Source organism: Megascapheus bottae, chromosome 14 (assembly GCF_031878675.1).
Source record: "Megascapheus bottae isolate mThoBot1 chromosome 14, mThoBot2.hap1, whole genome shotgun sequence".
NCBI lineage: Eukaryota > Metazoa > Chordata > Mammalia > Rodentia > Geomyidae > Megascapheus > Megascapheus bottae.
Genome location: NC_143522.1, coordinates 33654852 through 33680687, shown reverse-complemented (window position 1 = coordinate 33680687; position 25836 = coordinate 33654852). Strand labels below are relative to the sequence as shown.

Here is a 25836-nt window from a genome sequence, read left to right as displayed (position 1 = left end):
TGGACAAACTATACTAAATGACTAGTTCCTGAGAGAGGCAAAACAAATGAGGTGAGCTACTGCCTCAAGCACAGAGAGGGAAAAATCTGAGTAGCCATGTGATCTTACTATGTCTGAAACAAAGATTACAGATGGAGAGGCTGCCTGCAGCGAGAATCTGTGCAGGAGAGCACTAGAAGCCAGGGAACTTCATAGAAACTAAGAGCTCAGGTAGCTCCAGAAATTGATAGTCCCTGAGACCTGGGCCGAGAATGACTGCTTTGCTTGTATGTCAGATGAAACTCCATCACCTCTGGAAGGCCTCACAATTTCTGTAGCTCATAAAACATTAGAATTAGCCCACATTCCCATGTGCAGATTGGAAGGGTCATAGAATATGAGGGAAATAGAATAGAGTATACAAAAGCAAATCACCTAAGTGATGAGGGTAAATTACCCCTAGATCAAAGTCTGCCCTGGACTTGCCCAAACAAAGCTTAAAAGCAGCTTTGAAAGATAAAACTGATGCAAAGAAACTTAATTGCCTGCTAGAACAAGCCCAGCCCTTAAAAAAAAACAAGCACCCAAAACAAAGCTCACAGTCTCTCATATCTACTGAAAAACTACTAGCAGTGCATAAAGGCAGTAAAATATGAACTGTACAGGAGGAGGGACAGGTAAATCAATGGCAGCCAGCCTAGAAATGGAATTAAAAGGCAAGGAAGTAAGAGCAGGTAAGTATGTATATATTCTTTACAATCTGGAGGGTAAAGGAAAGCATGTACATGTTGCTGAGAGAAAACAAAAGCCTAAAGCTTTAGAAAGTGAGAAACGAAACGCATGAAGTAGGGAAAAAATAGATTAAGTAATAGTTCACTATAGAAACCCAAGAGCACAGTGGATTGGGAGACATCTCAGTAGCAAGTACAGCCATGAGGCCAAAGAAGAAAACATAATGAAGAGAGCTATGGTGGACACGTGTGTGAAAACTTCTCAAGGTGTCACAAATTGGTGTGATTGCCATCTTAGAGAAATGATGAGGGGCATAGGAGGAGGGAAAGGGCCAGATTTTCCACATTTGATGAAAACAATAGGTACAAGATCCAAGAACTTTAAAAGATTAATGAACCTTAAATAGGAGAGACAGATAAAACCATAGTAACACATTATAATCAAGTTGCTGAAAGCAGTAATAAAAAGAGAATCTTCAAAGCAGCCAAAGAAAAAAACCAGAAGCCTTACCAGAAGTACTGAAAGCTAGAAAAGTAGGGACCAGTTTCTTTACAAAGTACTCAACCTAGCATAAATGCTGTGAAAACAAAAGATAAATAAAACTTTACTTTAGAAAATAGAAGAAACTTATCACCAACCCTCACAAAAAAAATAATGTTGACAGCATCCAGACAGAAGGAAAAAGCATAGCAGATGATGATGCAAGGGTCAGTATAAAAACGATTGCTTTCCGTGCTTGATTTCTTTGGAAGGTTGTTTACTAATGGTAACTTGGTAACTTCATGACCAAAGTTGATTTCAAATTTATGGAATTTATGTCACATAGAGAAATGAAATGTTTTACCAGGAGTGTCAAGGTCTGGAGAAAGAAGCTTTAAGGGGAATTTCATTGTTTATATTGGGAATGCAAAATTGATTCAGCATTCAAAATTCAAATGAATTCACTGTATCTACAGACTGAAACTACAAGAAGGACACAGGGAAGGGAGTGGGTGGGGCACTACATGGTTATTTTGAATATTCATTAAAGTATTTGAGGAGCCAGGAGTGTGGACTAGTGGTAGAATTCTCTCCACCATGCACCAAGCCCTGGGTTCAATTCCTCCATACCACATTCATAGAAATAGCCAGGAAGTGGTGCTGTGGCTCAAGAGTAGAATGCTAGCCTTGAGAACAGCCCAAGCACAGTGCCCAGGCCCTGAGTTCAAGCTCCAGGACTGGCAAATATATATATATATATATATATATATATATATATATACACACACACACACACACACACACACACACACAAACAAGCATTTGATAAGCTTAAGTACATATGTATCATAAATTCCCTCAAGAAGCTAATAATAGAAGGAAACACTCAAGTTTTGTTATAGGGTAGCTGCACTCTCATCTCTTTCCCAGCCAGTGGTTGTGATTACTGCTTATTTTATACATATTATTCTTTTGAAGAATGGCTTACATGAAGCCAACCTTTATGGGTTCTCTTCTCTATGGATTTTTCCCTTGCAATAGCAAAGAGTTTGATAGGAGAGCAGATTTCTTCTCTTTCAAGTGATACCCCAGCTAATGAGCTGATAAGTTTTGAGGGATTATGAAAGTTTATATAAATCCTCTCCCTAGAACTGGAAGCTCTTTGTTAAAGGAAGCTACTGAGACAGTGCTGAATGCAGTGTAAACTCATCCACTCTCCAGGAAATCCCTTACCCTCGCCAGGTTAGTGTCTTTCTACAACAGAGAAAACTATGCTCATGGCTGTGGTGTGGACCAGACAATGGTGTAGTTTAATTTGGTTAAATGCTGTTGTTAATCTCATCAGTCTGTTTTGCGTCTCTCATTTTTAGTTAGAGTTGTAAGTGAGCAGAGGATTTTACAGATTCAGGGTACAAATGTAACAAAATTTAACAGATGAGTATTTGCACTAAAGAATGCTAGGTGGGGCCAGGAGTTTGGCCTAGTGGTAGAGTGCTTGCCTAGCATGCACAAAGACCTGGGTTCGATTCCTTGGTACCACATACATAGCAAAAAGCCAAAAGTGGTGCTGAGGCTCAAGTGGTAGAGCTCTAGCCTTGAGAAAAAGTCCAAGGACAGTGCTCAGGCCCTGAGCTCAAGTCCCACAACTGGCAAAAAAAAAAAAAAAAAAAGAATGCTGGGTGGGGCCAGGAGTTTGGCCTAGTGGTAGAATGCTTGCCTAGCAGGCACAAAGACCTGGATTCGAATCCTTGGTACCACATACATAGAAAAGGCTGGAAGTGGTGCTGTGGCTCAAGTAGTAGAGGCTCTAGCCTTGAAAAAGCCCAAGGACAGTGACCAGGCCCTGAGTTCAAGCCCCAGGACAGGCAAAAAAAATGTGCTGGGTTTCTACCAATATAAATAAAGACTTTTACCTTCTATGGCTCTCACATTACTATAGTCTCAAATTGTTTTGGTACCTGGTATCTTCAGGTTCTACCATTCAACACTGGCTTCGGCCACAAGATAGGAATACTTTTGGTTACGTTTTGTTTCTTTCCAAAAAGTACTAGAGGAAAGGCAGGTTTATTCTTATTTTTATTTTGTGTGTGTGCCAGTCCTGGGGCTTTTTTTCTCTCTACCACTTGGCCACAACTTCACTTTCGGGTTTGTTAGTTTGGTAATTTGTAGTAGATAAGTGGCTGGCTTCAAACCACGATCCTCAGATCTCAGCCTCCTAAATAGCTAGGATTACAGGCATAAGCCACTGGTGCTCAGCAAGGGAGATTTTTTTTTTCTTTTTCTTTTTTGGCCAGTCCTGGGGCTTTAACTTAGGGCCTAAGCACTGTCCTTGGGCTTTCCTCAAGGTTAGCACTCTACCACTTGAGCCACAGCACCATTCCTGGCTTTTCTGTGTATGCGATACCAAGGAATTGAACCCAGGTCTTCATGCATGCTAGGCAAGCACTCTACCACTAGGCCAAACTCCCTGCCCCAGCAAGGAAGATTTATTTTAAGCAACAGTTGATAGGCAGTCCTATGGCAGAGCCTTTCATTGGCCATTCTTTAGCTGAATAGCAAATAGAATCATCCACACCAGCCTTCATCACTTTTAGCTGCAGTTTTCAATTTTGTTCTTGGTCATTGCCCAAGAAATACACATTGTGTTATCTACTGCATGAATAAGTTTTTTAATCTGTAATAATAGTCTTATTGATTTGGTAACTAAATCAACTGTGAATCTACAGTGTATTCAGCACTGAGCCATTTTGTTTTTCTACTGATTGGTGATGATGTACAAAACAGATTGTATAGAAGTTTTTTAGGTTGGAATATTTACCCTAAGATGTTCCTCATCCACAAAGCCTGTCTTTCAGTCCTTAATTCTCAAGGAATGTGAACTCATTTTAATAATAGTTCAGGTTGGGAGGGAGTGATGATAAAGACAATTTTCCTCCATGGATAGAAGATACCTTCTTGGAGCTGGGAGTTTGGCCTAATGGTAGAGTGCTTGCATGAAGACCTGGGTTCAATTCCTCGGTACCACATACATAGAAAAAAGCCAGAAGTGGTGCTGAGGCTCAAGTGGTAGAGCTCTAGCCTTGAAAAAGTCTAAGGACAGTGCTCAGGCCCTGAGCTCAAGCCCAAGACTAGACGCCCCCCCCCAAAAAAAAAGATATCTTCTTAATGAAATGATGAAATGTAGCGTTTAATGCCTGTGCTTTGCTCTCCTGTTAATGACCTATAAAGCTTTAGTCATGTGGTTCTGACTCATGGTCAGCTGATAGGGGGACTGAACATCAAACTGTCAGGCTTCTGTCCTGATGCTCTCTTCTTCATTGGCTATGTGGGTCCTGTCCTCACTAAATATAACCAGAATCTAAACCTTTAGCAGGGGAACTCTTTTTCACCTGTAGTTCAAGAGCTGAAGTAAAAAGCAGAGATTGGCATTGCTTTGGAATGGTATCATTTCCCCCCCCCAAAAAAGTCACCCTGCACATGTTCATAAATGCATGCAAAAGGTCCATGCAAAGATTTGTATTTGCCCTCCTTAGTGCCATGGTTTTCTCATTTTTGTTCTTTCTCTCAGTTGTTCACTTTTCAAAAGTGTTAAAGTTCTGTCAAGAAAAGTGCAATATAACTTACAGAGAAACTGCTCTGTTTAGCAAAAGTACTTTTGATTGACAGAATTCAAGGCTAATGAATTAACAACACAGTGAGTACATCAGAAATTGAAGGACCATATTTGCCCATCTCTTAAAGAGACACTTCAAAAATATTACCTTAGTAACCACAGAAAAGTGGATAGGTTTTTGAACTCATGAGATCATGGCCAGTAGAATTAGCTGTGAATACTCTATCAAACTTGACCTGAATTTTTCCAGCAACTCAAGGTAGTGGAATTACTTTTCATATTAAGAGATAAATTCAGCGTATGACCTACAGACATCTAGCTAATGTGGAATCTTTAAAACAAAACAGGTGAGCGTAATGAAGGAGGGGCAGCACCAGCATGCCCAAACTCCTACCAAAAACATTTGTGAATAATGTTGTGCTATAGAATGTTCTTCCAAAGAAAGATAGCCATTGTCTTACTCCATATGAGAATACAAGGACTATAATTTGCGTGAGCCTTAACCGACTAAAAATTGCCAGAAATGCATATTTTATTATGTTATTAAGATATTACGCAGAGAGATTACCATTTCATTAGTCAGATAATGAGTACATTTGGGGGGAACAATGTCACCCCTATCCTTCACTTTCCCCCAGGTACATATAGTCTTTGAATATTTTCATGGTTCTGTGGACTTAACTGATTGCTTTTTTTAAAAACTGAGATTCTTTAGCAGATGTACAAATTTTAAATGTAGGCCATTCTTAAGAAAAATAAATAAAAACAGTCAAATTAAGCAGTCAAACTGAATCCCTCCTTTTAACGTCTTGTTGATGAGGACTTTTCTTTCTATCACCATTAATAATCAATAGGGCTTTGTGTTCTGTTTCATTTGGAGCCAGAATAAGTTTTGATCTTTTCATATCTTGAGTACTCAAGGGATTGTTTGAACAGCTGATAAACTTGCCTACATACTAAAATAATTATGTGGCAGGTCTTTGGGTAGTCTTAGTATAAAGTGGATTTATTTCAGATTAATTTTATAACATCTAGAAATTTGCCTTCCAGGCCAACAAATCAGGACTTGCATTTACTATGTGTTTACCGTAACACAAAGACTCTTGACTTTACTGTGGATGTGATGGATCCTTATTCTTTCCTGCTCTAAGAGCAGCCACACAGACTCGGTGTGTAGAGATAGGACTCCGAAAGATGGGAGAACTTGGAAAGTCATAATAGGTCACCATTTATGGTAACTGGGGCACATTGTGTGCTAGGAAATGTGAATGTGTTTATATGTGTAGACAATGGTCCATGTCATACATTCCTGTGGGAAAACTACACTTCACTCCAATTTTCCTAAAGATAATGAGACAAAACAGAGGGGAGTTGAACAATGAAGTAATTCAGCACTTTGTGACTGACTGGGTAGACACAGAAATAGCTAACACATCTCTTCCGTAAAGGACAATAACCTGCCTGAGAATGTAAGGCCAGCAGTTGTGAATATGACAAAACTGAGATAGAAAATACTTGCAACTTGCCAAGTCTGACAGCCAACCATTGGCAGAATGGAAATTTGGCCCCATCTGTACCATCAGCCAGATAGTTATGCTGCTAGAGTAGACAGCTATTTTTAAAAGACAGGGATTCTTGCCTTCAAGAAGCTTCCATCTGACTGAGTAAATTTGGAGAGAGGTTTGCAAGTAATGTGAACTTGCTCTGCCCCTTCTACTGCAGCTCTCAGCATTCGTAACTTCTGAACTGTAATCTGAGTCAGATCCTTTTCTTTTTGTGTGTGACCAGTCCAATAACCAAATCAGCTTCCCTGACATTAGGAATGACTTCAAACTAGAAACAGGTTCTCTTCAACTGTTCTTACTCTCTGGCATCCATGCTTGCTAGACAGAGCGGGTCTGTCCTGTCACTTGCCCAGCATTTAACTTGTAGTCGGTTCTCTGGCTGTGATTTACCAGATAGCTCAGTAAAGCCAATTGAGACGGGCATAGGAGGAGACCATTGCCAAGTTCAAAGCCACTGTCTCTAACAAATAGGCTCATCACTTTGATTTACCAGGGAATACAACTGATTCTGATGAGATCTTAGGACTGTGACTTTCTTATTGTAGCCATGGCTTAGCACTTGTCTAAAATATGGTTCCTTGAGACGAGAATGTTTTGAAGAGTGTGTGCATGCAATATGAATTGTGAAGAATTCCTTTAGCCACCTCTTCTCTGTAGAAATAGAGCTCATACATATTTTATACATAAATGGACAGGGAAGGCAGAGACCTCACCTTCCCTCTAGCAGTTTGGACCAGACTGATTGAGGGTTTATTGCCTAATTATACTTGTCATCCTGACATAAAAGTCATTAGTTCTGGAAAAACATGTTTGTCATACTGGGATTATCTCTAATTAATATAGTCAATATCTGATGTATATTTAAAGCCAAAGCACATGTGGTAGACTATAGAGAGCTAGTGGTGAGTGCCTCAGGTCATGAAGCCGTGTTGCAAGGACAGGTTCTCAAGTGAGGAGTGAAAATGCCACACGTGCACACGCCCTCTGATTTGACTACATTGGGAGTGGTGCTGCTGGCCTGGACTCCTTTCGTTGATGAATTAGAGAGAAGTGGTAGCTAAAGAATCAGAGAGGGAGTGTGTAACTTGGCTGTGGTTGGTGAGTACCTGAGCTGGAGTTCAAGTCCGATCCAGTGTGCTGTTCCCTCCGCAACAGCACACTGCAGCATCCTCCGCTGTTGTGTTCTGCTTTTCTAAAGTACATGTGAAGTTGGAGCTTAGCACTGCCAAACGCTCAGATTGGGATAGCTGCATGGCCATCAACCATGCTCAGTACGCTGGGTTGCCAGTAGACCTTGCAGTAAGGTAGACAGTACGATTTCTCCCACGGTAGCTTGGTATGCCTGTGTAGTACTCTTGGTACCCTGTGGTACCCATACTAGGGACTGTGACTGCCATCATCACAGTAGGCACCGTTTCCAGGTTGCTCTGCAGTCACAGGAGGCTAGTGCAGTTGCTCGGAAGTGTGCATGTCTCTGCAGTCACAGGAGGCTAGTGCAGTTGCTCGGAAGTGTGCATGTCTCTGCCACAAATATTAGCATACCCAAATTTATTTCTGGATAAAAATGATGCAGTTCATCAGGCCCATTATACCTACCCCAAAAATGGGTGCATTATATTTTCCATAGCAATTTACATGCTTCCACAGCAAATACTCTGCACAGAAGTGCCTGTATAATAGAACTGCTTGTGAAAGAGCAGTTACTGGCCCCATTTTATCAGGTCTTTTCTGTAGCAATCATTTTGCATGGTTATTTACTTACATTGAATAGCGGACTGAAATATTAAGTTTCATATGAAAGTTAACCGTTGAAATAGCTGAGAAGTTACCCCAAACACACCAGACATCTTAGCGCAGGGAGTTTGTGTGTGCTCTCCCAGGCTTTATTCAAGTGTTTAGAGCCATGGCCATCATTGAAAACAGCTTACATGGGGTTTCTCCCAAAAGTCCAGCATGGATTGTGAAGCCATGTCTTGAGACTAGCCCCACAGATAGGGGAAGCTAGAACTAGGGCATCTCCTCCTGAGCTGCTTCCCACTCATGTGTCTGCATCCTGGTCCTCTCTGGCCTCCTCTCCTTACATGGCAGATTATTCTACAGCGTCTGTTATTGGCTCAGGCATCTCAGAACCCCTCTATGAGGAATTAGGCTGCCAACTCCAAGAGTTGGCTCCTGGAAGTGCCCGGCTTCTAACCCAGCTGGAGCAATCTGGCATCAGATACTTCCACTAACTCCCATAGGCCAGGCACTAAGGCCAGCCCAGCCCAGATTCAGGGGAACATGGATAGATGGCACCGTACTGTCTCCTGAGCAGAAAGTTATGGCCAATAAAGGAGCTGCTTATGAAACTCGTTTGGGGGAATAAATCCATTTCTTAAGTACTGATCGACAGCTGCTTTGTATTTAAGGAGAAAAAATGAAGTTCTACACGTGTTTGCTCTACTTTGTATTTAGTTTTTTGTCTTAAAGTAGTAAGACCAATGAGCTTTGACTCCCGTTAGAGCAGTCCTGATGAAGACTAATGCTAACTCTACATGAACATCGTGGGTGACAGCAGGCACTTACCTGTAAGGAAGTGGAAACCTAGAGGCACTGTGGACTGAAGCAGGAAACCTAGCCAGGAGAAGAGCACTTGACATATAATATAGGTGGTGCTTTCGTCTGCAAGTAGCAAAATACTTGATCAGGAGCAGCCTGAAACTCACTTTTTTCCCCCACAAGTATGGAAATAGGAAGTTCCAGATTTGACCCCACATCAACATTTCTGGGGGTCTTTTGACCCCTGCCCCCTCAGCTCCAAACACATGTCATTTTTGTGATGACAGAGGGGAGAAGGCTCCCATGATTTCTTCCACTCGACAAGGCTCCACCAGATTTCTCGTGAGTGCGGCTAACCAGAATCCGGTCCCTTTTCCATGGTCTAGCCTTGAAGCCGATGGAGAGATGACAGTGGCCAACAGGGAGAAATGCATTGGCTGGGCAGTTGCCACAGGGCTGAGTGAATTTTGCTGTCCCCAGCCAGCCAGCCAGCCAGCCAGGTAGGCACATAGGTAAAGCTGTAACAACAATAAATTACTATTTCCTACAAACTAGTTAATTTTTCTAGAACCCAGGGGGCCTTCTTCCTTTGACTTTGTGGTTAAGCCCTACTCTTACTGTCCTTATTTCCCTTGTACTGAGGTGGTTGGATGAAAGCATTTTTACTTCATGAAGATGTGTATCCCCTGCATGCATGTTGCAGAAGCTCCTTCCTGCAGTCATGACATGCAATTCCACCCCCACACACACAACACACACTACCTGTATGTATGCGCATGTCGGTTTGTGAGAGTAACAAAAATCTCATAGACAGGGGCCATATTGGTTTGAATCAAGACTCCCAGTTTTTAGTTATCAGTTCTACCTCATCTCATGTATAAATGGCAAAGACTGGTTGTGCTGAGCTGAAATTATGACACAAATAAGCACAGATTTAAAAAAAAAATACCCCGGCTCAAAAGGACCTGTTTGTGGACATCTAGTTGTATAATTACCAAGTAATGTTTCATTCCTTAAGCTGAATATTGCACTCAAAAGAGTTGAGCTGATAGTGTCATTGTTGGTGCTTTGCTAGTGAGAAGTGGGGAAAATTAAATTGTAAAGCAAGTAATGGATATTTATTTTAGCTTTAATTTGAGACATGAACTCCCTAGCTGATGCTATACACTCATTGGCCAGTACCCTACCATCTTGAGTCATGCCTCCAACCCTGATATTTATTTTGAAGCCAGTGAAAAACCTAATTTAGGGGGGAAAACCTAATAATTAGGGAATGATAATTTGTAAAAATAATTTAGCGTTCCAGAAAGAGTGTCTATTGATGGAATGGGTGACATTGACCATGATGCATCATACAATTGAGTCAGGTACCACATCTATCTCATCCACCTATATTACAGTAGAAGTAATTTTCTATAAACATGGCTTTCAAAGGATCACAATCACCCAAAAACTGCGTATATAAGGTCATACAGGGTGAGACTAAATGAAATGAATTCTAGGATATGGAAACAAGGTTTATCTTTGTGATTGTTGATTTTAATGTACTATGTGAAGTTATTTCTTTTCTCTTTTTTTCCCCTTATGGTTAATCTCATGTGATTACTGTATCTGACTTTGTTACCTGGAATGTTGTGTATATGTTTATTTGAAATAGGGTAGGGAAAGGGGAAAACAAGATGATTTGGAGGGGGTGTAGGGAGAGGAAGGGGGGACAAAAACATGAGAAGGGGTATCAAGTTTCGAGAGTTAATACACCCACTACCTCACGAATCTTAACTGTAACCCCTCTATACATTATCCTGACAATAAAATACAATAAAAAAGAAGAAAAAAAAGTTTCAAAAGCTAAATAAACAGTATCACAGCAAGACCATTGAACTTATAATACTCAGACTAATAAAAATTTTAAAATTTCCATTTGTTAGTGGAAATAAGCAGTTTAAGAAGTTTCTCAGATTCTTGACCCACAGTAAAGCTCCACATTACCTTTAATATGTATATTATCGTTAAAAAAATTATTGATTCAGTCAAGTTCCTCAGGGAAAAGTTTTAAATGACCGTGAGTTTCACCAGACCAACTTCAAACATGATTTGGAATATTGTACTGTTTATTGTTCTAAGAATTTACAGCAGTCAAACACCAATGTTTAGAGTAAATTTTCATTAATATGCTATATATGGCTAGCTACTTCTAAAGGCTCTCTTTGTTTTCATATAGTGTCATTCAATAAATGTTTAATAGAAAGGCTCATTAAAGTTTTATATATTGTACTTAATGTGCAAGGGTAGAAATAAAGATAAATTAAGTTAAAATAATGGAGGAAATGTAATTGAAAAAATTTGAAGTACAATTTAAATCAATTTATTTGTTAATTTAGAAATATGAAAAATATATGACAAACTAAAGATGTATTTAAATGCACCATAATGGAGAAAATAAGAACAATACTTTGCCTTGCTATTCTTAGAATAAGAAAGCCTTTTCTTATACAAAAATAGAAAGAAATAGAGGATTTTCTTTTGGTTTGTTAGGGGAGTTTTTGGTGTGGGTCGGGGGGGGGGGATTGTGTTAATTTTTTAGATATGATCTCACTGTGTCGCCATAGCTGCTCTGAGTGGCCATGAACTTGAGATCATCCTGCCTCTGCCTATGAAGTACTGGAATTGGAGGAGTGTTCTACCATGCTGCATCACTTCACTGTCTGGGTTCAACAACTGCTGTGAACGAGATGCAGAATAACTGTTCTGTCATTGGCTGGGATATTGTAGAAATCCTTGTAGAACATTGACAGTTTTCTTAGTGGCCCCGTTTACTGTGCTTATAATTTCTGTAATCTCAGAAAAACAACGAATTCTGTTAGCTGTGTGATGAAATTTAAGTTTTTTAAGTGATTCATTGACTTCAGTTAACATAAAAAATTTTAGCTGAATGTAGGTAGGTAATATAACAAAATGATTAATTCAAATATCACAAACTTATAAATTAATTTGACTTGATTTGTACAAACTATCATACACCTTAAGATGGAAAACATGTTATAAAGCTAGAGTCATGATTTTGGGATCGTCAAGGAACAGATTCTGACTGTTCAGAGGTTGCTGGCCTGTGTTACATTCTCCTGGTAGAGGGGTGACACATAACTGTAAACTGGATTGGGAAAAGTAGTTAAAATGAAATTGTAATGAGTTTTTGTTCTTTTTTATCTCATGACTAGGCTATCAGCTCTAAAGGTCAACACAGCATATCCTACACATTATCAAGGAATCAAACGGTGGTAGTGGAGTACACCCATGATAAAGATACGGACATGTTTCAGGTAACATCCTGCTTTTTCAGTGGAAATTTTATCACAGTTCGTCTTTATTTCTGTGATTTTATATATAGCCAGAACATCTCACACAGGTAGTTCTTTCCTCCTCGTATAGTTTTAAAGCAGAGTTGGGCTTACTTACTAGTTGCTTGTAGAATGACATTTGTCCAAAGTGCTTTTTTGCTTGATAGCGAAAGAGTGAAAGCAACCTGCAAGTTCTTCAGGAGGAGACCAGTTCAGTACATGCGTACAGCCATGCAGTGGAATTCTGCAAGACTGCAGAACAGAACAGGGAGGCGCTGTGCTCTGCTCAGCGAGACCTGCAAGTGTCTTAAATGGATTAAACGTGCTGATACCTGCTGGTAGTGTTAGATTTAAGATCATTTAACATTATTAAATACTAACAAAGTGTTTAGTACTTATCATCATAATACATAAATTAATTACATCAAGTTGTATTGTTAGATGTGTTAATGATTATATGCCTTAATATAATTATATGCCTTAATATATCTCCAAGGGGTCAGTAGTTTGGCCTAGTGGTAGTGTTTGCCTAACATGCATGAAGCCCCAAGTTTGGTTCTTTGGTACCACATCCATAGAAAAAGCCAGAAATGGTGCTGTGGCTCAAGTGGTAGAGCTCTAGCCTTGAGAAAGCCCAGGGACAGTGCTCAGGCCCTAAGTTCAAGCCCCAGGGCTGGTAAAAAAAAAAAGTCCAAAGGGATAAACAAGATTTTCATAAGGCAGTTATCTTTTGCAGGTAAAGCAGGTGACATGCAGAGAGATAGTTCATATTTTTTGTTAGGTGACTATGTAGATGGGTTAGTTATTAAAAAAAAACTATAAACAAATGAAAGACAAGCAGACACAACCAACCATCAATGTATATAGTACTATTTAAGTGCCAATCTGAACTTAAACAAGTAAGGCTTATTTTTATTTTAACAAGATGCTAATATTGGTCTTACTCTGTATCCTGTGTTCCCCCTATGTAGCCTTCTAAATGTCCATCCTGTCTTCTCATCTTACCAGAGAAAATTTAATTAAGTAAATAAAATGCATACATACATGTCTCTGTTGTTGATATTTTTATGGAACTAAACTTCCATAAGATAATTTAATACTTGATAAAATCCTATTAGTTTAAGATTTGTTAATAGTTACTACTGTAATGAGGATATATAAGATTTTTAGTTTGGTAGTGTCAATTCTTGTTTTACCAAAATAATTCAAGAAATTGTTACTGATTTTTTTTTTTTGCCAGTTCTGGGGCTTGAACTCAGGGCCTGAACTCTGTCCTTGGGCTTTTTCCTCAAGACTAGCACTCTGCCACTTGAGCCACAGCAACCACTTACAGCTTTTTCTATGTATGTGGTACTGTGGAATTGAACCCAGGTCTTCATGCATGCTAGACAAGCACTTTATCACTAGGCTAAACTCCTGGCCCTCCTGTCAGATTCTTTAATGACATATTATGATACAGAGTCTTGTTCACTATTACTGAGAGTAATTCTATTCACGTTCACTTTCTTTCAGTTCTGTAGAATGAAAGATTCAGTTGCGTTTTCGGCTTTCTGTTAGTAGCTAAGGGTTTTATTGTGTCACTAGTGTTAAAGAACAAATTTAATAAAAACGAGTAGCTTCTGTGTACTGTAAGTATGTGGCAGTGGGTAGGACCAACATTTCACCTTTTTATGAATATTGTTTAGTATCTTTAAGTGTTTGTACAAAGGATTTGCCATTCACCAAAGCAGCTTATGAACGCAGTGAATCTTGATGCATGTCTCCCTTTCAGCATTCTTACCAACCCTTCCCAACTCACCTCTTCCTTATTTGTCTTTATTTTTAAGGCAGTTGAATTTACTTCGCCACTTAACAAAGCAGTTTCTGTATCTGACGCATCTTGATCTGTGTCTCCACTTGAGAATCTTCACCTCATTCAACACACGTCCTCCCTTAATATTTCTCAATTCTGTGATATATACCATGAATTTTTGCTGCATTTCTTCCCTTTCCCTCCCTCCCGCCTTCATTCCTCTACCCCTTTCCCCTAGGCCTTCCCCTCCCCTTTTTCCTGGCACTTTTTTGGTAATACACTCTGTAGAGAGTGCAGATAGTATAATTCTTCAAAAAAGGCTAAGTCAAACTCCCAACATTTCATCTTAACCATAGGAGGGAAGGTAGGAACTCACAAGTGCAGAGGTAGAGTAGGGGTGACAGAGGCCTCTGAGGGGCTTCAATGTCTTCTTCCTGCTCTGACCGTAGCTGGCTTTGGGGCATTGTATACCTTCCTTACATATAAAATTCAGAGCGTAGCAGGTAGAGTGAGTCTCACACTAGCCGCTGTGGATATGAATTGGAATTTAGAAGCATCGTGGCTTTTCTGCATGGCTGCCTATAAACAAATGCGGAGTTGATGGGAAGCAAAGGGTATCCTGCAGGTTTTCTACCCAGGCTGAGTTTTTGGCAGGAAAGCACCAGCTTCCTTCCCTGGAAACAGCAGTACAAGGCCTGCATCCTAAAGTATAAAACTTGTAGCACTCTAGGGGTTAGATGTAAATGGCCAGTCAGGTAAGATGATTCCTCAATGTAATTGATCCTTAGCAGATGTCCCGGTGGGATTAAAATTTCATGTTTTACAGTCCGTTTCCATTAACTCACGTAGACGTTTCATTTGATCAGTGTGGTTGAACTCAGACTGGAGCCCTCATGGAGAGTCCTTTCTGCACATGGAAGGGACAGAGGTGGTGGAGGTGGGCCTCTGTGATGAGCGTGCAAGAAGGAGCAATTGTGTGGCCCAAGAGTCATAGAAGAGGGAGGTTTGTGTTTCTGGTGGAAATGAGGACTGAGATGGTGTCTTTGGGCATCTCTAGCTTTTTGAGGTAACGGGTGGGGGGGTGGTTAGAACCTTTCATAGTTATTGTACTCCAGAGGTCATTTAAAGGTCCAGAACAAGTATGCTCCTGAGTTTGGAGCAGGGTTTTTGGTTTTTGCCTTGTTAAATAATTTACTTTACAATAAGCAGTTACTTTTGTCATTTATTCTGCTGAAAAAAACTTCTTTAAAAAGAAAAAAAAAAAACCACAGCATTGTTAGTAGAGCTTCTGAGCTACTCATTCAGGTTTTAGATGAACCCAGCAGAGAGAAGATAGTACAGCTCGAGAAGGGTGAATTGTATGGTAGGGTTTTATAATCGCTCTGGTTTAGACTTTCATTTGTGTGTTTTCAAACAGCTTAACATGTTTTTCTAAACCTGAACAAGCATACATCCAGGTACTGTGTCTCTCTTGAAGTTGGTGAATCTCAGGGAAACCAGTAGTTTAGCTTATTACAAGCATATTTTTTAGGATAAGAAATCCAAGGTTGTAAGAAAAAGAAAATAGATGTCCATTTTCTGTTCATTTTACAGGGTTAGTTTATATATGAGACTCTGTGAGAAAAGAAATTTGGTATTTTTTTTCCGGGAAACAAGCACAGCGAAATGATACATGATAGCCTTTTATTTATTTGAACTGAAACTGTATTTAAACATTGCTCCTGTTACAGCCAGAATAAAATACCTCGGAAATAGGTTTCAGGGAAATATACACATGTACACATGCACACACATCTCAGAGCTTCTTTCCATTGGCAATTGTGGAATCAGAGTCACTTGTTACTGAGGAAGTCACAGTTTGTGAGAATTTCTCATTTACATATAAATGGGCGCTCTTTGATGAATACAACATTTATCACTACTTTCCAGTTAAAAGAGTTATACAATATCATTATAGAAATGTTTAACATCCCATTTTGAGATTTCCCTTGTTCATAAATAAGCATTTCTCTAAGTTTACAGGAGAGAGCTGTTTGATTTGAATTTATTGAGTAGGAACAGGTCTGTTAGATCTTCCTAATGAGATATATGCCTTCTAGCAGCATCTAAATCTTACCAAGGAAATATTACTACCAACATTTTAGACTTCCCTACGTGTCTTGTCTTGCTATTTTTAACTTAAACATGAAATGCTAAGAACAGGGTTTGTTGTTGTTGTTGTTTTTCTTTCACTTGTCTCTGTCTTCAGCTCTGGGCTAGCTTGTTTAAGCCCTTTAGACCATTCACATTGCTTGGAGCAATGGTAAATATGCAGGTTTTGTCTCTTGTTGGGGTGGGGAAAGGCTTTCCCAGAAGCTGAACTCGGGAGTGGGAGGCAAGCCATCCCTTTGTTTATCTAAAACTAGTTTTTCCCAGAAACAGAAAAGAATGATTTTTCTGTAAAAGTAATATTTCTACCTGGATCCAACAGACAAAATTGAATGTATAGGAATGGTCTAATGTTTTCCTCTAGAAAATTGAGCTCACTTGCTCTGTCTCTGTCTCCCCCTCTCCCAGTCTTTCCCTCCCCCCTCCCATCTCTTTTTCTCTTTTCAAATCACAATGGACTAAGGAACAGCCATAAAGTTTGAGTTAAGTAGGACCAGTAAATGCTGCAGGTCTGCTGTGTGACATTGTACCTCTGCCTGCAGTTACAGTAAGCGTTCAAATAGGTGGTAAGAGGGTAGATCTCATGTTAAATGTTGGTTCCACAGCAGAATAAGATTAGTGTATTTGTTGTAGCCCACCATAATTATTCCCTCAGTTAAGAAGAGAGCATTTTCCCATTAAGCTCTGATCATCAGAGCAGAGAAGGAATGTTCGTCTGGCTTTGGACACCCACGCTGGGTGGAGCAGTTATGGAAAGTGGTCTGATGTGAGTACTTGATTTGTTTAGGTGGGCAGATCCACGGAGAGTCCCATCGACTTTGTTGTCACAGACACAATTTCTGGCAGCCAGAACAATGACGAAGCCCAGATTACACAAAGCACCATATCCAGGTTTGCCTGCAGGATTGTGTGTGACAGAAATGAACCATACACAGCGCGGATATTTGCAGCTGGATTTGACTCTTCCAAAAACATATTTCTTGGAGTAAGTACCTTCAAGTACATGGTTTCAAGAAAAACACCCATTATTAGTGACCATTTAATTGGAAAAATATTTAACCTGGGAGTGAACATTTAATTGGGGGAGCATTGGCTTTGTATGATGCCTATAGATTTTGAGATTTGATTTTTCAGACCAGTGTGGAAAAACTGTCATTATAAGTCTGAAGAATGCAATTACTGCTGTTAATTATTACACTTGCTATTTCAATTATATTATATACAGTAATTTTTTCTCTTTTTTTAATTGGACGTGGGGCTTGAACTCGGGGCCTGGGCAATGTTCCCTGAGCCTCTGTACTCGAGGTTGGTGCTCTAGCACTTGAGCCATATCACCACTTCCCGCGGTAATTATTTTTGAAGCACATGTGTGTAATATGTTTATGGTGAATTTATTTCAGAAGAAAAGTAAATGGCCAAATCTTGACCCACTAGGGTTTAAAGGAAAATATTAGTGAGCTGTTTGTTCATTGGAAAATATTCCAGTGGTGGAAATTCCTGACTAGTAAGCATGGGGTCCTGGGTTCATGCCCTGCCCTGGCTTTGCACCAGGGAATGGAGCTTCTCTGAGACAAAAAGAAAACAAACAGGAGCCAGGATGACGTTAATAAGCTCATGAGGAGAACAGTATGCACATCCATTCTGTCAGAGTAATTGCCTGTTTTGGCCTGTGGTTGTTAGCTTTAAACCAGAAATGACACTTCCTCGATGTCCTTCACTGTGCCATTACCCCACACTCTCAAGTGACTTGGGAGGCCTCTCGCCAGGAGCGTTGCCTGGGCACACCCGTTTCTGATTGGTGATATGTGGTACGCTCTCTAGGAAAAGGCAGCAAAATGGAAGAACCCTGATGGCCACATGGACGGCCTCACGACCAATGGTGTGCTGGTGATGCACCCACGAGGCGGCTTCACAGAGGAGTCCCAGCCCGGGGTCTGGAGGGAGATCTCTGTCTGTGGAGACGTGTATACCTTACGTGAAACCAGGTCGGCCCAGCAGCGGGGAAAGCTGGTAAGTGGGCTCAGAATCACCCCCAGAACTCCCCCCAAATCCTCTGTTAGAATAAACTGAGTTGTAGCTGAAAACTTCCAACTGATTTGGAAAACCCTCAGAGAAACCCTTAGTGAAAATGTTGAACTAAAAAGTAAATAACCTGGTGGGTGGGGGGGAGGGTAATGGGTACCAAGAGATGTGAAAGGGTATCAATGTATGTGAATTAATGCGCCTTCTATCTGGCAAATATCATGTAACCCTTTTACTAATTACAATAAAAAAATATTTAAAAAAGTAAATAACCTAGATTGTCTAGAACTACGAAACAATTAATCTAGTTCTCTTAAGAAAGTTATACAGAATTCTCTAAATTGTTCACCGAGTTATAGTTCCAACTTGTTACTTGGAATGGTTCCTATACTGTGTTGACCTGGCATATTAGTGTTTGTTGATAGTTACCCCAGCTCATGACCTGCCTCAGAACAGTTGGGTGTGAGCCCTTCTCTAGAGACTCACTGCAGTGCCTTAAATGAGGAGCTTGAGGTTTCTGATCTTGCCAGAGCCCTGCATCACAGCCACTGAAAGATTCTTAGAAGACCTTAAGTAGGGGCTAGCACCTCGAAGGAAGCTAGGAAAATCAAGAGGTTTTCAAACTCCCCGTAAGAAATATGTATATGGAAAATAAAACCTAGCTTATGTCCTCTACTGGTCGTTTGCATGAGGTCATTTTTGCTGCTTGTTATATGTGCTCGACCACACCAGCCTTTTTGAGATCAATGGCCCGTGCTCCCATTATCAGGAGCAGTCTGTGAGGCCCATGAAAATAGCACTTTATTAACTGACCTGGTAAAGTTCCATGTCTTCAGAGCTGAACATAGATGTTGTTATGTCTGGCGTTCAGATCAGGAAACTGAGGCTGAGGGAGGCTAGATTATTCTGGCAGCCCTGTTTTCAGTTGGGATAAATTGACTCAGAAACGGTATCTTTATGTTGAAGGTTAGAGTGACCTGCCCCATGTTTTGCCAGGATCTTGCTTGTAAAAAGACTCCTCTGTCAATCAAACCCCTTGTAGGTGGAGAGTGAGACCAACGTCCTGCAGGACGGCTCCCTCATTGACCTGTGTGGTGCCACCCTTCTCTGGAGAACAGCCGACGGCCTCTTCCACACCCCGACCCAGAAGCACATCGAAGCCCTGCGGCAGGAGATCAACGCCGCCCGGCCCCAGTGTCCCGTGGGGCTCAACACCCTGGCCTTCCCCAGCATCAGCAGGAAAGAGGTAGTCGAGGAGAAGCAGCCTTGGGCCTATCTCAGCTGCGGCCACGTGCACGGCTACCACAACTGGGGCCACCGGAGCGACACCGAGGCCAACGAGAGGGAGTGCCCCATGTGCCGGACTGTGGGCCCCTACGTGCCCCTCTGGCTGGGGTGCGAGGCAGGATTTTACGTAGATGCAGGACCACCCACCCACGCTTTCACCCCCTGCGGACACGTGTGCTCAGAAAAGTCTGCAAAGTACTGGTCCCAGATCCCCCTGCCTCACGGAACTCACGCCTTTCACGCCGCCTGCCCCTTCTGTGCCACACAGTTAGTGGGAGAGCAGAACTGCATCAAGCTCATTTTCCAAGGCCCCATTGACTGACACTCTTGACAGCCACTGACTTTTTGGGGGGGGCGGGGGGAAACGACTATTCATATATTATGGTGGGTTTTGGTTGTTGTCTTTTTATTTTTAAACAAGCTGAACCGTAATAACACTCATTCATCAGATATTTGGCATTTCAAACAAAGAATTTTCCATAACTCCTTAGTCTGCTTTTTGTTATTTCTGCCTAATGTGGTTTGTCTCTGATCCTCATCTTACATACCAAACTGTTTCACTGATTAAAATACAACAGCTCTTAAAAATTCATAAACTAAGGATGGCTATTAAGAGCAGTACTTGGGCACAGCCTAAGTACCACAGTACTGCCTTTCTCTGCATACTGAATTACTGAGTTTAGGTGACTGGAAACACACTCTAGCTTTTTTAAACCGCTTGTGGGGGTTTCATAAGGATTTTGTTTTGGTTTTTCTTCTTCATTTTCGGCTTCCCTGAGAAAGCCAAAATTCTGTGCCGCTCTGCGATAGTCACTTTTGTTCATTCACTTTCTGCCATCTGTCACCTTCCTCTGTAGCTTAAGGAGCCCACTAAGTTTGGAAAATGTTTGCAAATCAAACTAAATTTAAATGTGGTACGTACATCTGCACAGATAATTAGAAATTCCTGATTTTGAGAGAGGAAATGAGTGTTTACTAAGGAATAATTAAATCAGAATTTCATATGAGCTCAGCCATCTCTCTCTGTTTAGTTTCATTTCATTTTAATAAATCGCGGGTTTGCATTCTCTGCACCCAGTACTGGCAGTGATGGAGCTCCCAGACAGAGAGAGAAACCGGGCAAGCCAAAGTTGATCTCTTCACGTGAAGCAGGTATTCCCATGTTCATTCAGATGATCACCCTCTTAAATCCACTGTCAGAGATTCAAACTACATCGTTAACCTTAGTAAACACACGTGTAATTTATGTGATTCTAATATACTCTGTCCATACTTGAATTGATTTTCCCCATATTTTGCCTACTTTTTAGTCGTTCTCCCCTATTTGAGCATTCCTGTCCTGAAAGTGGTAAGATACATTACTTTTCATTGCTGCTGCCTAATTTGACTATTTTAAAAGTGGGAGCCTATCTGTTTTAAAATAGCTTTATTTTTCAATGGAGATACTGTTCAGGATGAGGTGTTTTTGTTCTGAGTTTTGTTTTGGTAATTCTTTTAAATGATGTGAAAGTCCTATTGGTTGTTTCTTCTATTCGTCTGTAACTTTAAACCTGCAGACAGAAAAGGATAGAAAAATATGGAATTGTCTAGAAATACATATATTGTCATCTACTGTTGCCAGAGCCTCTGGTACTTAACTTTTGTGGATACAGTATGTCTTCTCAGCCTGGGATTCTTGGCTGAATGATGGAGGCACCTACTTGTTGCCTTACCTTGACAGACATGGATTGAGAGCTGTGGATTGAGAGTCTCCATATCCTTCTACAAATAAGGTGGTAAGGGAAATGCTCTTCTACCTAGAAAGATTAGATATCATGTATCATTATTCTAGGAAGTAACTCTCTGATATAGTTTCTGGTGTCAAGGGTATATGTTTTAATAGTTCCCCATACTGCATGTATCCCCAAATTACGTTATCATCCAACCTGAAAAGTTTCTTATTTGTTAAGGATCAGATAGTTTACGTGCAAGTTGAAATTTAGGCAATAAATGCCAAGCCTTTGAAAGGGGCCATGAGGCTCCACACCTTTCTCTTAGGCTTGCCAGGCAGGACCCCTCCTGTCCCTACCTCAGGAGGGGAAGGAAGGTGACATGTCTGCAGAAGAAAACTATACTTAGCTTGGCTGCATCCAGTGAGATTCCCTTACACTTAACACTAATGGGGTAGTTTGCGAGAATTTAAAAAATAGACCTAAATACAAAAAAAAAAAAAAAAGCTAGTACTACTCTGTTACCCAAGTAGAGTAATAGAATTGATAAAAGATAACTTTCCCAAAGCCACTTTTGTTTTCATGTCTACCATGACATCACATTTAAAGGACAAACCCTACCCCTCCCATATGTACATAAAGAAATTGTTGGTTTTAGCCTGATCAATCAGTATGCCTTTTTTTTTCAAATATGTTTCCTTCCATAAGCGATTTTTTTTGATTGTTTATGTCAGTTTACTACAAAAAGAAAAGAGAAGATTCAGAGTAGATGGGATACAACTCTGAGTATTTTTCTAGCCTGGAATTTTTTATTAATAATCGGTGCTGCCGGGTTCATGCATGCTGCAACTTCTGATGTTTCCCCTTATTTGGTTCAACTTTCTGCAAAAAAGGGCTACAGTTGACACTGCAAAATAAGTATTAAGCTTTCTAGGTTTCTTTCCCCATCTGTGGCCCAAAAGAATGAAAACCTTTTCATAGAAATAGCATATTTATCATCCCTCGATAGTTAATTTTAGAACTTGGTACCTTCGTGCCTCAGGGAACCCATGTGATATAGCTGGTTATAGAATTTCAGGGTTAGGGTTTCAAGAAAGGAGAAAGCCATGGGGAAAAAAATGATGGGCTCCATTATGGAGACTTATGAATCTGGATGCAGAAATATGCCAGGACTGGCATAAACATGATTGTAGGAGAATTTATTTTCCAGCAGCAATTGGGAAATCATTTTACGTTGTTGCATATACTGTATTAGGAAAAGTTGAAGAGCACTCTTTTTCTTATAAAGCTTCAATGCCAGTTGTTTTTGCTTCCATTGAATAAACTGCAACTTCTGTGACTTGGAAGCTTAGTATTATGATTTGGGTACTTTTGAGAGTTTAAGTAGCACATGTCCTACTTAATTTAAGTGTATTTTAGGTTATAGACTTTTTACCTACAGTTTTATGATTTTTGTTCCTTTGCCTTTTAAAGCCATTGTGTTATGTGCATGAGAGGTCTATGGTCACCATTGGGGGAAAGTTTGTGTTCTCCATTGTGATCTTGCCTCATCACACAGAGCAGTAGAATATCTAATCATCACATGCCAGGACCTTGGTTTTTAAGCTCTGTCCCCCTGGCTCTCCATCTTGAGTCCCTATTGTTTAGCCTGTGGGTGAAGCAGTTCCTCCCGCATGCTGGACCTAAAGCACAACTCTGTTGTCTTTGCTTTGTGAACCAAAGGCCAATTTCAGGATCTGTTTTAAAAGATGTCGCTTCCATTACTGAAGCAGCAAGACAACAGTGAAAAAGAAAAGTTTCAAATAAGGTTTTGTCCTTGCAATGAATCCCTAACGGAGAAATATAGGGAAAGAATATTTTTCCAGTTCTGCTTAACTGTTTCTAAAAAGACAAAAATAAAACTCAATGAAAGGGAAGTTGTGTCTTTAGAGCTGAGATGACAGATTGCTTCTCTGTATTAAGTAGTCTAGAAGGTTAAGGGACTGGTCATATTTACCATGTATAGTGTTATGAGCAGTTAAATTTTATGGCTATATTTGTAAAATTGTTCTTTTATATTTCATGTCAAATTGAAAAGTTTATTTCTTCACTGTTGTACCTGTGGAAATACAAGCCATTTTGCAGGGGGAAAAGATCTTCAAAAACTATTAAACGATTCTCACAATGTGTGTGGGTCCTTGTCTTCAGACTTGTAGCTATCATTGGGGTCCTTGAGACATTCCATGAGAAGTGGATACATTTGATTTTCACATTCTCACACTTCCAAGTTAATCCCATACACATGAATTTATTGTTTTATACTTGGCAAAATGCTTATTAAGTTTGAGGTCTGAAAAAACCCTAATTTTTTTTATATTAAAGAAAGTCCATTGGTTCTTAACATTACTATTTCTTGTGACATTTTCTCACTGTCAAATAAATCTTAACATCCCAAAGAATTTAACCTGGCTTGTAGAATTAATGAATTCCCCTCATGTTCATGAGTCATATTGCTTCTTTTGTGACAATCTTAATTCACTTTTAACAATGTAATGAGGATTGTGTAAAACCTTCATTAATATGTCTATCGTAAGAAAATATTTGAATTTGTGGTAGTTTTTCTCATCACACTGATATTCAAGAGTTCTTAATATTATTCATTGGAATTGATTTATTTCCTAAAAAAAACACAAACATAGACTTTTTGGAGTTAAATATTTAAGATAGCATAAATTGTAAGATGTGTTACTATAGGAAGACACAGCCAGTTATACTTGTAAGATTCATCCCATTCAGCAAGTGTGTGAGCTGGGGTGGGGACAGTTCCCTACAAATGAAGATAGGCAAAGAAAAATATCCACATGCAAAAGAATGAAGTTGGACCCCCACCTCACACAAAAAGCAAAATTTAAACCGAAATGGGTCTGGAGCTACAACTGGAGAAGTTTTAGGAAAAAAAAAAAAAAAGATAAATGTTTGGAACTTGTCAACGGTTTTTGTTTTGCTTTTGTTTTTGCAGTGCTAGAAGTCAAACCCAAGGCTTGTCACTGAGTGGTTAAGCACTCTACCATGAGCAACAAAGTTAATGCTTTCTTAAATAATGCTCACCAAAAGAATAGTGTGTGTGTGTGTGTGTGTGTGTGTGTGTGTGTGTAAAAAGTGAAAAGGAGAATACACAAAATAGAAAATACAGATCATTCTTCTGTCAAGGAGCTCCTGTCCAGAATACATAAAGAACTTGTACAACTCATGGGTAAAAACACATAACCTCATTTCAAAATAGCCAAAGATTTCAATAGACGTTTTTCAGAGAAGAAGATCCATAAATCGCCAAATAAGCACAAGTCACTATGCTTACTATACATCTTTAGCCATCAGGGAAGTGTATCCTAAAACCATTGTACCATTTTCTGTCCACTGGCATGACTAAAAATAGAAGACAGTAACAAACGTTGACAACGAAGTTGAAATACTGGAAACCTCATGCATTTGTGTGGTTATGAAATGCTGTTAATTCCGACTTGGAAATCGTTTCAAAAGTGAAACATATGGTTAACCTGTGATCTATATTTCCACTCGTGTGTGTGTGTGTGTGTGTGTATGTGTGTGTGTGTAGACACACACTCAGGTCTTAAGTTCAAACCCCAGGACCTGCACCACAAAAGAGGAATAAAGAGTGACTGGTAGGTAAGAGTGAATTTGGAGGCATAACGAAGGTATTTTTTTAAGTTGAATATATGTTTTTAACTTAAATTTTTATTTAAAGGTGATGTACAGAGGGCTTATAGTTATATAAGTCAGGTAGGTAATAAGTACATTTCTTTTTGAACAATGATGAAGATACTCTGAATTTAACAGATTGTCCAGTTGTGAGTACACTAAACATCCTTAAACTCAAGTTAATAACCTCTATATTATATGAATTATGTCTCAAAATACTTTTTTTAAAAAGACAATTCAGAGATGTTAGCTTGTGGAAAATGTGAGTCATTGAATGGAAATACAATACATAATCTTTGCTGAGTCTTCAAATCGAAATCCTCAGAATCTTCCAAGAGTGGCTTGCCTGGAGCCTAAAGTCTTGGAAGACTCATTTGTTTCTATCACACTTCTACTTGCCATAGAAATACATTTTTTTTCCGCTATTAAGATAAAAGCATGGAATGCTATTCTGAAAGACTTCAAAATCCACAAAAGTATTTTTGTTTGTTGGGGTGATGCAATTACAGTTACAGTTATCAGGTAGTAGGTACATTACTTCTTGAACTTCCCATGTTTTTCTCCCACTTTCACTCCTCCACCCCCTTCCACTCATCTTGATTTTCCCTTCTCTTTTTCAAATAAATAAATGTATATATAAACAGATACAGTAACAACATGAGATAAACAATTAGGGGGAAAGAAAAAAAAGTAGCTTCACATAATACATTAAGAACACCAATCAGGCTGGGAGTTTAGCCTAGTGATAGAGTGCTTGCCCAGCATGCATAAGGACCCAGGTTAGATTCCTCGGTACCACATAGAGAAAAAAAGCTGGAAGTGGTGCTGAGGCTCAAGTGGTAAAGTGCTAGCCTTGAGAAAATCCAAGGACAGTGCTCAGGCCCTGAGGTCAAGCTCCAGGACTGGAACAAAAAAAAATCACAAAGATAAACCT

At 39.8% G+C, this 25836-nt stretch overlaps 1 protein-coding gene across 4 annotated transcripts in view; it reads left to right on the top strand.

The window, feature by feature from the left end:
• Peli2 (pellino E3 ubiquitin protein ligase family member 2) overlaps window positions 1-19984 on the top strand; it is a 117015-nt gene extending 97031 nt beyond the window's left edge. For all 4 annotated transcript variants that reach the window (XM_090344971.1, XM_090344970.1, XM_090344974.1 and 1 more), the window contains 4 exons: window positions 12126-12227; window positions 16973-17170; window positions 18007-18195; window positions 19250-19984. In XM_090344971.1, the coding sequence (XP_090201097.1) occupies window positions 12126-12227; window positions 16973-17170; window positions 18007-18195; window positions 19250-19816 (1056 nt within the window). In that variant the 3' untranslated portion in view covers window positions 19817-19984. The remainder of the gene's footprint in view (window positions 1-12125; window positions 12228-16972; window positions 17171-18006; window positions 18196-19249) is intronic.
• The last annotated feature ends 5852 nt before the right edge of the window (window positions 19985-25836 follow it).